The sequence below is a fragment of the Miniopterus schreibersii genome (assembly GCF_964146895.1).
Source record: "Miniopterus schreibersii genome assembly, chromosome: 1".
Classification (NCBI taxonomy): Eukaryota; Metazoa; Chordata; class Mammalia; order Chiroptera; family Miniopteridae; genus Miniopterus; species Miniopterus schreibersii.
In genome coordinates this window covers 43,579,735-43,594,465 of record NC_138101.1, presented here as the reverse complement: position 1 = coordinate 43,594,465, position 14,731 = coordinate 43,579,735, and the positions used below count along the sequence as shown (strand labels likewise).

The window sequence follows — 14,731 nt, the reverse complement described above, 5'->3', positions numbered from 1 at the left end:
AATAAATCAATAGAAGAGGAGAAACGGTGTTTTGCCCTTGAATTATATTGAAAGCTGATTTAGATCTCTCTGAGTGTGCTAAAAAGCAATAAATAATATTTATATGCTCAATTACCCAGAATTACAAACAAATTCCAAAATATTTTGGAATGCTAGCTATTTTTCAATTGAAGGGAGAAAGAACATATTTTACTGGTCGTATGTTAGAGGCACACATACAAAAAGATACACTATGCCACCACCTTAACTTTGTTAATCTTTAATCTGATTTATAACCGAAAAGATCACATGGTAGCTGGCTTATACTATTTTATTCACAAAAAGAGATTATCTATCAAACGAGCACATTTTTCTCTGGGATTTCACAGAATAAATGAGCTAGACACATTTTTCTTTCAAACACCCAGCTATGCAAAATATTTCCAGATATAATCAGCAAGGTATGAAACAGCAAATTAAGCAACAGTCAGGCAATCCTCAGCTTTTTTTTTTTTGCTTTTTTTTTTTTGCATTTTGACATATTCTATTAAAAATCAATGTGAATAAAGATAGTATTGGTAAAAGAAACATACCTTAGAGATGATTAACGGTTCTCCATGCTCCAGGCCACCTTTCAAAGTAAAACCCCAGGGAGCTCCTCCCTGCAAGAATGCTTCCAGATAAATGTACCTTCCCGTGGGGGTCGAGTTGGGGGTTCGTGTGGCACGAGTCTCCTCGAAGCTCTCTGTGGGTCTCATCATGCCCAACACATGATCCTGCGAGTTAAATTGTAAATGCCTGAAGCAGATTCAGGAAAGCGGGGCTTCTGTTACAGCCCATTCTCCCATCCTTCATGGTACAGTGCTGGCCAAAAGAGTCTTCGAGAAACGAATTCTTTCAGATGTAAAATGTCCTTCCGAGCTTAACTCCAAGACGCTGACCCGGGAGGATTTTTCACTTTCACATCCTGTAAAGTCTCCTCCTGGAATTCCGGGACCTCACTGAAGCCCCAGAGTGGAAGAGATCTCTACACCCCATTGGAGAAAACTTCTTTCAGTGTCACTCTCAGGACTGCTTTTATTTCATGCATATACACAATAAAACATTTTCTATGTGCTTCACAGACAAAATTAAAACAGTCTTACAATATAATAAGGAAACTGCGAAACCTCAAGTGAATACTTCATTTTTGATTGATTACCAACCCTTTCTTTCTCTCTTAGTGAAATTTACCATTACAATAGCCTCCCCTCTCCCCAGAAGTAGCTTTAAAAGAAAGAAAGCACTTACTATGCTTCTGCTGGCTTCAGAATTTTCAAACTCGTCCCAAAGAGACAGAGAAGCTGTGCTAAAACTTTCTGCTTATGTTTTTCAGCAATAAGTTCAGAGTTTATTTCTTGCACACACACACACACACACAGAGAAAGTTTTTGCAGGATGTAGAGAACAGTGAAAAAAGCCTGGTAAATTAATCCTCAGTGGAAAAAAATATCCAGGAGGCAGCCCAGTTCTTTCTTTGGTATTTTCAGTGCTCGATCATCCAGGGCGGCTGCTGCCGGGGCAGCCACTTGCCTCCTCTGAGAGTAAGGAAGTGAGAGGCAAATGGATTAAGGCGAATAGAGGCACCGCAACCTTTCTGCACAGTAAGCCTTCCATGCAGAATTCAGCTCAGCACAGAGATCTGACCAATCAAAACAGCCCCGCAGCTGATAAAATACCATACAGATGGCTAATTGCCCGGGAGGAGAAAGTAGTTGATAGAATAGCCCCACCTTGTACCAATTAAACCAGAATCCCTGGGGCTGAGACACTGGCCTTGGCATTTTTTAAACTCTGGGCAATTCTGCTGTGCAGCCCATTTGGAGAAGCAGAGCCCTAAGCAGTTTAGTGAGTGTCAAGGTGGTAGCACAGGGCTTTATGTTTTTCATTAGAAGAAAATACCAAGTATAATATATGAGCAGCCTCTCATCTTGAAATTAGGTTCTCCAATCAAATTTCTGTTTGACTCAATACAGGCAGGAGGCAGGTTTTCTTCGCCATTTTAATGATCTACTCCAAGACTGTTATCCGTTCTTTAAATAAAAACAAACACTTAACATCTGGCAAGTAATAGGCACTCAAGGCTGAATATTGTTCTGATTTCAGGCTATTGGTGGAATTTTGTAATGTTATATAAAATTTAACATTACTCTATTAAAAATTGGAACACTACAAGATAACTACATCTTTTACCCAGAAACCTCAGCTATTAAGTTACTGGAACAAATTAGAATTCTTTCCAAAGAATATGTTTAAAACTTTTTCTGTTTAAAAGTATGTGATAATGTAAATTATGTTGGAAACTGAGGTTAAAAACTACTGTGGGTTTTGATACCAATTTAATTTTAGTGTTCGTACTTATAATTAATGAAAAGTTAATATAACAGAGAAGCAGACATACTATGAGGTGTCTAGACAAACTTAATGTATAACACATGACGAGTGTTATTTGATTTTCAGTAGTAACTTCATCTGAGGGGCTCAAAAACAAAAAAGTAAAATCTGATTTTTATGTAATGATAGTATTTCAGTGGAAATGTGGTAGGCAGTTAGACAGGAGCAGAGCAAGGACTATGGGCCAGGTACAGGAGGTCACCAGGGCACAAAGCCCCGAGAGCCTAGCAATGGGCAAAGCTGGGAAAGCAGGGACCTCGGCCGCAGGGTAACCTTTCCTCCCCTAGCACATCGCTGCTCAAGCGGTTTGGAACCTCCCCTGACCTGTCCTCCCTGGCAGGTTGCTACTCATTAGGGTTAGATCCCCTTCGAGGGGATACAAGCAAGGGGGCCAGAGAATAGCCCTTAAGCATTAAGCCCCAGGACAAGGTGGTTCTGACCCTAAACAAAGACTTCTGGGCCTCAGTTGTGTTTCAGCTCCAGGCCCAGAAAAGCAGCAAAACCAGATGAGCTACGCCAGGGCTTCCCTAAGACCAGAAGCATAGACTAATGACCCTCTAGCTCTGACCAATCAGTGGAGGCCACAGCCCTGAAAGGACACACCTGGAAAGTTGATGAATATTCTATTGCGATCTTCCCCTGGGGCCACCCCTAAAATCTCCACCCTTAAAAGCTTGGAGGCCGGAGGACCCAGGGCTCAGCCTCCCTCTCAGGAGTTCACCTGAGTCTTTCCCAACCCTCTCTTCTCCCACCCAAGTGTGTTACCTTTACCCTCTCTCTCCTAAGCTCCACAGGCCCCTTCTTTTGCCTCTGTGTTTTGTTTCCTGAGCCCATTTCTTTTATTGCTCACTTCTTCTACCTCTGCGACTTTCTAAATAAACTTTCTCTTATGGTTTGAGTCTTGGCTCTGAATTCTTCCCTCGCAGGAGCTCAAGTACCAAGGCTGCTGAGCCACTGGTGCAAAACCTGGTGCAGGTCTCACCACCAACAGAAACATAAAGTATACCAAACGAAAGTACATTATATTTTTAACTAAAGTCAAAAGTAAATGAAAATTTTTTCTGAAAGTTATTTTTAGGGCACGTATAGATCCTGCTCCTTGTTCACTTTGTAAAAAAAAGTTGGATTTTACAGAATCAACATTTATTATCAAAAGTAACGAAGCTGAAGAAAATGCAAATGAAATAAGAAAAAGATAAGCAGTGAAGAACTCGGTGCTTGTAGACTGATAAAACCTCTATAGTATCACCAAAAATATTTGACATAAATATTTAATGAAAATTGATATATAATCTAAAAAATATTTAAAACTTTATTTGGTGGATGTTCAGAAGTTAGAATAACGTTTTCCCCCATCTTCCATTGCTCAGATTCAAAGAATGTTAAAGCTGCAAGGGACAACCTCCCCCCACCCCACTGCAGGTCTCTCCCCTCCATTTGATTTTAGAGGTAAGGTCAGAGAAGCCAGAAAAGATTAAATGATCTGACCAGAGCCATCCTGCAAGCTGAGTAATGGGCATAAAATTGAAACCTTCTACACTTAGGAAAGGAATCTTAGCTTAAGATAGGTCTTTTGCATATATTATGGCACAAAGACAACTTTCTACGTGGCCAGCATTTGTAATTCATAAGGGGAGCTTCTGTTAGGGTATGTGATTTGGATCCAAACTCTAATTAGGGCATGAAATTGGACCCTCTTTCCTCGAGGAGAGAAAAACAACCTTGTTGTCTCAGGATGGTGACAGTGGAAGGAATAGGATTGTAACTGAGAACAGGGTAGTCGTCTTTCTAAATCCTTGCCATCGGATTTAGGCTTTCTGGTGGAGGACTTGTTTTCTTTGCCTGCCCAGTATCTCTCTGGGGAACGACTTCTTCACCTATCCTGTGGTGCTGGTGGGCTGACCCTCCCTCTGGGTCCAGGCTTAGACATACAATCCAGGTGTCAACCTCGGCTCAAACGATTAGTATGTGGATGGGCGTGTGATGCAAGCTTGGCCAATGTAATAACTAGAAATTTTACTGGATCTAACAAAAAGGGGCATTCTCTCCTACTGCTAAACTGGTAGGTACAATCCCATAGTTGCAGTAGATCATTATAAACCCAAGAAGAAAGCCAACCCCAAAGAAATTAATCCAAGATATGGGGATAGTCTTCTGGTACTACCATTTGAGCCCTGGCCCCACTATACCTTACTTAAACCAGTAACTCTCAAAATTTTGTGTTTCAGGACTTCTTTACATTCTTAAAAATTATTGAGGTCTACATAGAAATGCTACTTATGTGTTATCATCTATCAATATTACTGAATTAGAAAATTAAAACAGAAAAGAACATTAAAAATATTTATTTTTTAATTTATTTAAAATAAAAAAGCCATTATAGTATGTTAAAATAACACATCTTTTTATCAAAAATCATTATCTTTTCTCAAACAGAAAAAAATTACTGAGAAGTGTGGTATTGTTTTACATTTTTGCAAATCTCCTTAATGGCCAGTTGAGTAGAAGGCATTTGGGTCCTATTATCTACTTCTGTATTCTATCTGTTTGATATCACATATCACATAGCTCCTAGAAAACTCCAGATACACTTGTGAGAGAACAAGTGAAAAAAGCAAACTAGGTCTTATAATTATGAAAATAGTTTTTATCTTGCAGACCCAAAAGGGTGTTGGGGACTGCCCAAGATCCCCAGACCACACTTTGAGAATTGCTGCCTCAATCAGATGCAGCAATACCTGAGGCTACTTCACTCTTATCAGTTTTATGAGCCCATAAATACCTGTTTATTTTTTCCTTGAACAGTTGGAGTTGGGTTTATGCTACTTGCAACTGAAAGAGTTCAGAGCAATACACACTGAAACCCTTCATGGTTCTTCCCAGTTTAAGCGAAAGTTTAGGGAAGCTTAGTGTTGTCTCACTGATACAGTTTTGAATCTTTTATTTCTCTCAACTGCTTCCCTCCTTCCTTTCCCCCCTAACTTAGAATTACTAACACTTTCTTAATCAAATTCTTTCTTTCATGACAAATTGATCGAACACAGCTCACAAATCTACTTTTTGTCTCCATATGAAAAATTTCCACTGTTGGCGATTGAGTTCATTGTTGCTCCATTACTATGAATATGACTCCAGGGTAGAAAGGTATTTCATTATGTTGACTCTCCCACTCAGCTGGCATGCCCACACCACTCTTTTAAGTGTCATTTGCCTAATTATTGCTTTGACATCTTAGAAAGTATGCATCACTCTATTTGTTAACATCCCTTAAGGAAAAGTTAATTTGTTCTATTCAAAATTCTCACTTCTTGGTTTGAATTTTTTCATAGTAAGCCCTAACATTTTCCTCTTTATCTTTGCTATCACTTTAAATATTATTTTTAAACTGGATATTTTAATGCCTCTGAATTTAATATTTCAAAGATTGAAAATGTCCCTAGGTGCTAGATTAGATCTGAAAATAAAGTTAGAGTGACATCTAGTGGATCTTCTGACTAACTAAACAATCATTAAAGTAATTGTAGACAAATTTTAGGTTTGCAAGGTCATTTAGTCTTAGAAAGAAGATCTCAGAACCAGCCTAAATAGACAAAAATTGACCTTATTTAAAGTTTGCACAATCTCTCTAGCAACCTCTCAGATGGGAAAAGAATAATCCTTAGTATGCCTCCTTCTTAAGATTGAGGAAAACTTTCCCCGAGGTCCTTCCCTCGCCTCTAAATGCCAAGAAGCCTTCCTGAAAACAGCCGTGTGGAAGAAGGCTGAAAGCACACAGATTAGTTTAAAATGATCCGGATCCACCAGCTGGGGCAGCCCCTGATGCAACGTGATGGTTCTGTAGAATGCTGTGTTGAATTCGCAAACAAAACTGGGATCTGTGAGAAAGTAGGAAGGTGAAATAGATGTTGGCTCTGCGATTTACAGCCTCTGCTTCACCGACTACCATAAGGGTCCTCCCCAAACTATCAAAGCACAGTCAATTTAAATAGTTTGGGAATGATCAAAATGTTGCGTGTCTTGAGGCGATAGTTTCACAGGTGTATATATCTGTCAAAATTCATCAAATGCTACACTTTATTTATGTTTTTACTTGATTTCAGAGAGAGGAAGGGAGAGAGAGAGAGAGAAGCATGGATGTGAGAAACAGCAATCGGTTGCCTCCCGAATAAACCCCAACCAGGGACTGAACACATAACCTGGATATGTGCCCTGACCGGGAATCGAACCTACCACCTTTTGGTGTATGGGATAATGCGCCAACCAACTGAACCACACTGACCAGGGCTCAATGGTACATTTTAAATGATGCACTTTATTGAGTGGAAGTTATATCTCAATAAAGTTAGGGTTTTTTTAAAAAAAAAATTAAGGACTCCATTGATGGATGAATAGATAAACAAAATGAGGTCTATATATACAATAGCATGTTATTCAGCCTTAAAAAGAAAGGCAATTCTGACACATGCTACAACATGGATGAACCTTGGGGACATTATGCTAAGTGAAATAAGCCAGTCACAGAAAGACAAATGATTCCACTTACATTAGGTACCTAGAATAATCATATTCATAGAAACAGAAAGTAGAATAGTGGTTGTCAGGGGTTGGGGAATTAGTGTTTAATGGGTACAGAGTTTCAGTTTGGGAAAATGAAAAAGTTATGGAAATGGATGCTGGTGATGGTTATAAAACAATGTAAATACACTTAATGCCACTGAACTGTGCACTTAAAAATGTCAACATGGTAAATTTTATGTAATGTATATTTAACCACAATAAAAAAGGTTTAAAAAGTGCTTGCAGAAGGTAAAGAAACACTTAAACTATGACATTATAATTAATCAGTTTATTATTCATCACTTCACAAAAGTGGCAGATGCATAAAGAATCAAATAATAATACCCGATAGCATATACTAAGTATTAGATGCCTGGCAGAAGTTATTACTGTTACAGGGATTATTAAATTATTTAAAAGCTGGTAGAGCCCAGCCGGTGTGGCTCAGCAGTTGAGCATTAACTTATGACCCAGGAGATCAAGGCACATGACAGGGCACAAGCCTGGGTTGTGGGCTCGATCCCCAGGTGGGAGTGTGCAGGAGGCAGCTGATCAATGACTCTCTCATCATTGATGTTTCAACTCTCTCTCTCTCCCTCTCCCTTCCTTTCAAAGATAAATTTTGAAAAAAAACTGCTGGAAAAACTTATTTTATTTTCTAGATGAGAAGTAAAAGATCTTAATAAGAATATAGCTCATTAGAAGCCGCAGTATTACCCTTAAACAATAGTTGGTTATAATAAAGAGTGTAAGTTTTCTTTCCTTTGGAAGAAACAGAGTTGGCTTCAAATCACTAGCAACAATGCTGACTGGCCTCACTAAGAGAAACACGGAGGAGACAAGAAAAGGCAATCTGCCTTTATTTTATTAGCTATTTGGCCAAATCTCCTTTTTCTATCTCTTTCCATTCTTCTGTAAAGTGTTTATCCTCAAAACAAACAAACTTAAAAACTCATATTGTTAAAGACTCAACTCAGAGGAACTTTCTAGGTAGACAGAAATGCTCTACATCTTGATTGGAGTGCCAGTGTACACATTTCTCAAAAGTCATCAGCCTGTGCACTTAAAATGAATGAACTGTACTGTAAGTGAAGGGATTTAATAAATGTTTTTGTACTAAGATTAAGTTCTATTCTTTGATTTTATATAGTTTTTTTTAAGTTAGAAAAAAAACCCTTGCGATAATTTCTGTATCTATCATTTTACAAATGAAAATGCTAATACCCAAGGTGGTATAGATGGTGCCAAAGCTCAGACCAGATCTGAGTTCCTTATTCCTGAATCAACTGACTGTTCTTCACTGCATCCCCATAAAGGCCAGCCATTTGGATTGATAACACTAAGAAGGACACTGGTTCCTTGAGGGCAGAAATGAGCTTCTTTGTATCTCCCCCAATGCCCAGCACAGGGCCTGGTCCAGAGCAGGAGCCCAGTGAAGGGAGACGAATAACCACCCTGGATCCAGCCATGGACTCTTACTAAAGAGCTCTTGGTGAGTTGGGTGCCAGCCCCCTATTGTCCACTGCGCTGTGGCCTCCCTGGCCAAGAGTCCCACAGGCTTAGGGGCTCGCCTCACACTGTCCCCGTGGCTCCTCGGTCCAGTCCTACAGGTGTCTGCTCAGTGCCGCTGTACCAGTGAGGCCTTCCCAGCCCACACTGCCTGACCTGGCTCTGCTCCTAACACCGCTCCCTCCCTGGCACGTTTGAACTTGGCCCTGGGCACTGCTCAGCTGCCTCCCAAGGATGTCAGCTCCACAAGGGTAGGGACTCCCATCTGGTGCACGCCTGTACTTCAGCACCTATGGGAGGCCGATGCTCTATGAATATCTGTGAAGTGACCAAATGAATGATAAAGGAACTCTGAACCCCTTCATCTCTAAATTCTTTATTTTAAAAGTTAGGATGCTCTTTTTAATTCAAAATTTAAAAAAACCATGAAGTATAATGGCAAGACACTCAGGACGCAGACTTTTATAATGAAATTAGGCCACACAACTTGCATACATATATATAGGTTTATATAGTTTTATACTGTTGTAAGCAACACAATATTTTAAAGACTTAAAGAAAAGGGAACTTTCTTAGTTCCTAGAGTCCAGTGTACAAATACAAACGTGAGACACCAGTGAAAATCACGGGTTAGGTAAGTGACGTACTTTAGTCCGGTTATGGGCTGCGGGTCTGCGGGAGGCGCCGCAGGCTGCAGGCGCGTCGGGGCGCCGGCCCTGGTTCCTCCCCCCGACCCGGGCGGGAGTCACCGCCCATCCGACAGGTTCCCCATCGGCGGGGACGCCGGAGCCACCGGACCCGCGGAGAGCCACCCGGAGGCAGCGGGCCCCAGCCCGGGGAGCACGCCCGGGCCACCCGGAGGCAGCGGGCCCCAGCCCGGGGAGCACGCCCGAGCCACCCGGAGGCGGCGGGCCCCAGCCCGGGGAGCACGCCCGGGCCACCCGGAGGCGGCGGGCCCCAGCCCGGGGAGCACGCCCGGGCCACCCGGAGGCGGCGGGCCCCAGCCCGGGGAGCACGCCCGAGCCACCCGGAGGCGGCGGGCCCCAGCCCGGGGAGCACGCCCGAGCCTCCAGAACCGCCGGGGCGGCAGCGGCGGAACCGAGGGCGGGCTGCGGAGAGGGACTTCGGTTCGCGGGAAGGTCAGAGGGGAGCTGGGGGGCGGGGGCCACCCAGGTTGGGCTGACTCCGCAGGCGCGGGGGCGGGGCGGTGCTGCCGGAAGAGTTTGGGAAGGTATTTGGGGAGCAACTTCGAGAAAGGCCGGGGCGTTCGGTGGGGACCCCGAGCAGGACCGGGGGTTAGGAGCCGTGGAAAGAGCGAGAGGCCCTGAGAGGCAGAGTCCACGCGGAGGCCCGGCCCGGGTCGCCTCTGGGGCAGAGCGGCCAGGTTTGAGGCCGGGGGCGCGGGCGGCCCCCAGTCAGGGCTGCCCCGGGACGAGGGGCGCGCCGGGCGCTCGGTTGCCCCGGCGACGGTGTCCGGAGGGCGGAAGCGGCTCCGGCGGGGCGCCCCCTCCCCCGCCCCTCCCCTCCGCTCCCCTCCCCCCTCCTCCTCCCCTCCCCCTCCGCTCTCCCCGCCCCTCCCCCACGTCGCTCTTGGGTGATTAACGGTCGCCGGCCTGGCTCGCCCGCGGCTGCCGACGGCCCGAGCCGAGCGCCGAGAGGTGCGGGGCCCGGGCGCGGGGGAGCGGGGCGCGGGGCGGGGGGCGGGGCGGAGTCCCGCGCTGCCGCCGCTCCCGCCGCCGCCGAGGAGGAGCCGCCCCGCCGCTGCCGCCGCGCCGTCGACGCGGGTGCGGCCGCCACGCCCTCCGGCGCCCCCGCGGGCCCGGCCGGTCTCAGCTGAGGTGCTGGCTGCAGGTACCGAGGCCGGGCTCGGTCCCGGGACAGGGTGCGGGGCGGGCCCGCCGGAGGACCGGGGCCGCGCGTCTTTGTTCCTGGGCCCCCAGACCTGTTAGTTTCCTCACGGGAATGGACCGCGAGGCCTCCGGGACAGCGGCGGCAACTCGGACCCGGGCCCTGCGCCAAGTGTTCGATTGGGGCGGGAGGGGTGACCGCGGCCCGCCCCAGCCTCCCGTTTCCGCCCAGCCTGGGACGGGCACCGCCTCGCCTCCCGAGCAGGCCCGGGGCCCCCCGAGAGCGGCGTGAGGAGCCCGGCCCCCCGTTCCCGCGTCGGTCAGAAGCGGCCGCAGATGGGCCCGTCCCTGGGGACAGCCTCGGCTCCGCGTCCTCGCTCGGGCGCCGGTGGCGGTGTGCCTGAAGGTCGGGGGGACATACGGTCCCCCAAATAAAACGAGGGCAGAGATCCACGATGTATTCTGTGTGTGCGAGGCCCTTCCTGTTTCACAGAGGACTCGACATTGTCAGTATGTGAGGGCCACGCACCCTAAAACTCCACAACTGATTAAATAGGGCCTCCTGTGAACTACCTGTTCCCAAACGAGGCGGCCCCAAATTGTGTGGCATAGTAGGCTGAGTAAGGAAGGGCCAAAAACAGGGCCCCAAACCCTCGCACCTGTCAGTGTTATAAGGAAAAGAGGCCGTTGCACACATGATTAAGTCACGGATCTCGAAATGGGGAGGTTATCCCGGTGGGCTCCAAGTGGAAGCACAGGTAGGATGGGGACCCTTGCTGGAAGAGGAGCATACACTGTGACCACAGAGGCAGAGATTAGAGTGATGACAAGTCAAGGAGCGCCGGCGGCCAGGAGGATCTGGGAGAGGCAAGAAGTGCATTTCCCATTCTTGGGGGGGGGGGGCGGGGGGCAGCCCCGCCAACACCTTCATTTCAGCCCTGTAAGACTGATTTTGGACTTCTGGCCTTCAGAACTGTGAGAGAATAAGTGGCTATTGTTTTAAGCCACGGAGCTCGTGGTAATTTGTTACAGCAACTACAGCATCATCATGCATATCATCATGCTTATAAATCGCATAGAATCGATCCTGTATTGAATATTTTAAAGCTCTCCCACTGGGGCAGTGGCGGCAGGTTTGATAATGGAGAACACTAAATATTTTCTTAAACTCTGCCAATCCTAAGAAAAAAAAATTGAACAAGCAATTCGGTAAGAAGAGAATAAATTAGGTTCTTAGGGAAAAGGTAGTCTAGCACTGAAAGTAAATTTTTAAACTTTCAAACGTATTTCTATTAATATATCACTGTATTTGCTCTAGTTTAGAGACGAAAGGTACAAAGTGACTCAGGCTTGGTCTGTAGCTGTGATGTTATTGGAAGTCATCATATCAAGAGTTGCAGACACCTGGGGATTGAGCCCAGGCCTGGGCAAAAGAGACAAAGCAACCTCTAATCATCTTGAAATGACAATCTGGAGTTTTCAGAGTGCATGAAAAAAACAGTGTTTAGGTTTAATTGACTGATTTCTGGGACACAGGCAGCTAATTTGCACCCCTACTCTTACCCCACAAAACATCACAAAGAGTAGCCAATTCACTTCCTTTCTGAATTGCTTTTGTGAGGTATAATTTACATAGTATAAAATTCACCAGTTTTAAGTATAAAATCCAATGATTTTTAGTAAATTTACATAGTTGTGCAGTCATCACCACAATTCAGTTTTAGAACATTTCCATCATCCAGAAAAGTCCCTCATACCCATTTGCAGTCAGTCCCCAGTCCCTCTGCTGGACTACTCCAGTGGCCTCATAACTGGCCTCTTCTACTCAGTATATTGTCCACCCAGCTGTTGGACAATATGTCCCTGATTAAAATTATTAATCAGTAGCTTTCCATTGCAATTAGAATAAACCCCAAAGTCCTTAGTATGGCTTTTTTAAGGCCCCATGAGCTCTACCCACTACTAGCCTCACCAACAACTCAGGATAATTTAGGAGAGGAAATGATTATAAGCACAGCGTTGCTCTGGGCATGGTACACAGTTGGCTGTCCATAATTAGGCCTCTCATCCTTTCTTGACTACATGCAGTCTCACTAGTCTCCTTCCTCTTCAGTCAGTGAACACTGAGCCCTTTTCATCTCAGGGCCTTTGCATATGCTATTTCCCCCTAGGATCTTCCCCAAGCCTCTGTGGAGTTGACTGCGTTTACTCATTCAGCTCAAATGTCACCTCTTCATAAAGTTCTTCCCTGACCTACCCTAAGTAGCTTCAACTTTATCTCTCTATATACTGCTATTCTCATCATTGCACTTAACCATTCTCCAAAATTGTATTTTTATTAATTTCTTTAGCGTCTCTCTTTCCCCATTAAACTAAGATTCATGAGGGTAGAAACCTGGTCTAGATCTTAGACAGCTCTAGCTCTAGCATTCATAGAAGCATTAATCATAGCAGTAAAACATCAAAATGCCAACAACAATAATTAATAATTATTGAATGCTTACTTTGTGCCAGGCACTATGTCAGGTGGCTTATATATGAATGATTTAATTGAAGTTTACTGCTTTTGATGTGGGACAAGTAAGGGGAGCATGTCCTCTAAATATAGCCCCCTACATGAAAGTATTGTTTTCAGAGACATTGGACACTTTTCATTCTCTTCTTATTAGAACGTTGATTTTAAAGACTAGATCAATGTACATTGAACCTCTTTTTACACATCCCTAAAAACACATCCCTAAAACTGGAGATGTTTTGCTAGGAAGGAAAGGTGGAACCAAAAAAAAGTATATATAAAAGCAGAGTCTTAAAAGAACCGGACATGCTCAGGACGCAGCGAGAAGGCCTTGATTGGGGCACAATATATATTGGAATGGAGATGAAGCTGGGAGGTTGGTTAGACCCAATCATAAAGGGTTTTGAGTGCTAGTCTTAGTTCAAACCTTAATTTTTTAGCAAGATGGGATAAAACGGCTCTGATTTTAAAGGAAACTCTTAAAGACTGTGAGAAAGTAAAGCTAGAAAGATCATTTTGAGGTATTTGTAGTAGGCCTGGCAAGAGTTGGTTAAAGCATGAAGGAGCACAAAAGGACTAAAATTAACTAAGTTGCATGTTCCAGGGTTCATTCCTTATGAGTTATGAGCACACTTAAGTCTTCTTCACCAAGTTAAAAGATATTACAGAGATAGATTCAACAGAATGTGGCTATTCATTGGATGTGGAGTTTGAGTAGAAGAAGAATAGATGAAGACACTGAAATGTCTAACTTGGGAAGTTGGGTTTATGGTGTCATTATCTGAGACACACACTAGAAAGCAGGTTAGGTGGGAATGTGAAGAGACCAGATTAGGTATAAGATGAATTTAAGATGACTGTAAACATATATGCAGAGGTGTTAAAGGAATATATATATTCATTAAAATTTTTCTAGAGCCCCCTAATTTTTTTAAACAAATAGCATGAAACTTGATGCAGAATTGTCTCTGTCTGGCTTTGTTGTTGACTGAAATCACCTGTGAGAAGTCATCGTAATTTTTGGTCATCTTTTTGCTAAATGTTTTCCATGGTAAATTATAGAATGTCCAAGTTGGAGAATATTTTAGAGATCTTCTAGTCCAACACTCTGCCCAAGAGAGGACAGATAGTAACAGTTGTCATTCCAACAAATGCTCACCCACCCTCAGCTTGAATACCTCACAAGGAAGCCCACCATGCATGTATTCAAGGTGCTCTAGCTTTTAGAAAATCCATCTCCATTCTGACCTAGAATCTACCTCCCTTTACTTCTAATCATTATTCCTAATTCTGAACATAGGATATTGTCCCTCATTTTTCCAGTGTGGCAACTGTTCACTTAGCTTCTGAGATATTCCAAAAATCCTAGTTGTTTATCATCTCAGTTCCACTGCTTAAAATTTATAGACCTCTTTCTAACCCACTCATGCAAGTTCCTCTACCTAGTAACTTTTCTAATCAAGTACAAGAGCTATTACCTGGTCAAAACATCTCCAACCAATGAAAAACAGTTTAAATGGTCAGAGGACATTCAGATGGTCTACTTAAGTCAGTTTGGACTGTACCTGGAGAAAGATCAGGTCTGGGAATGTACATATGGGAAAGGGGGCTATGTGCCTATAGGTTTACTTACATTATCTTGATATTGCCAATAAGATCTGTACCAACAAAATTAGCATTGGACCAACAGGGAGCATATAATTGAACATGTTCTGGTGTGCAAACATAGCCTAGATAAGTGCCAAAAATATATACTTTCATATGCCAGATAAGCCCAAAGGGGGACAAAAAGGTTTTTGTTACTGTTGTGTCTGTGTTTTAGGTGTTGTCAAGATCTTAAGTGATGAAAATGAACTTTTGAAATTCTTGAAAATAATAAATTTCAGAAAGT

General features: G+C 44.1%; 2 protein-coding genes across 20 annotated transcripts in view; one reads left to right on the top strand and one right to left on the bottom strand.

The window, feature by feature from the left end:
- The window catches only part of SHROOM3 (shroom family member 3), a 270,211-nt gene extending 268,494 nt beyond the window's left edge, over positions 1-1,717 (bottom strand). For 2 of the 4 annotated variants that reach the window (XM_081148819.1, XM_081148820.1), the window contains exon 1: positions 573-1,715. In XM_081148819.1, coding sequence (XP_081004945.1) covers positions 573-740 — 168 coding nt within the window. In that variant the 5' untranslated portion in view covers positions 741-1,715. Of the gene's footprint in view, positions 1-572 lie in introns of all 4 variants that reach the window. The other 2 variants (XM_081148821.1, XM_081148824.1) reach the window with 2 other exon arrangements.
- A 7,747-nt stretch (positions 1,718-9,464) lies between these two features.
- The window catches only part of CCDC158 (coiled-coil domain containing 158), a 68,680-nt gene continuing 63,413 nt past the window's right edge, over positions 9,465-14,731 (top strand). For 13 of the 16 annotated variants that reach the window (XR_013999635.1, XM_081148889.1, XM_081148888.1 and 10 more), the window contains exon 1: positions 10,068-10,136. The gene's annotated coding sequence lies outside the window, so the exon portion shown is untranslated. Of the gene's footprint in view, positions 9,618-10,067; positions 10,137-10,227; positions 10,330-10,788; positions 11,200-14,731 lie in introns of those variants that run through there. The other 3 variants (XM_081148894.1, XM_081148893.1, XM_081148895.1) reach the window with 3 other exon arrangements.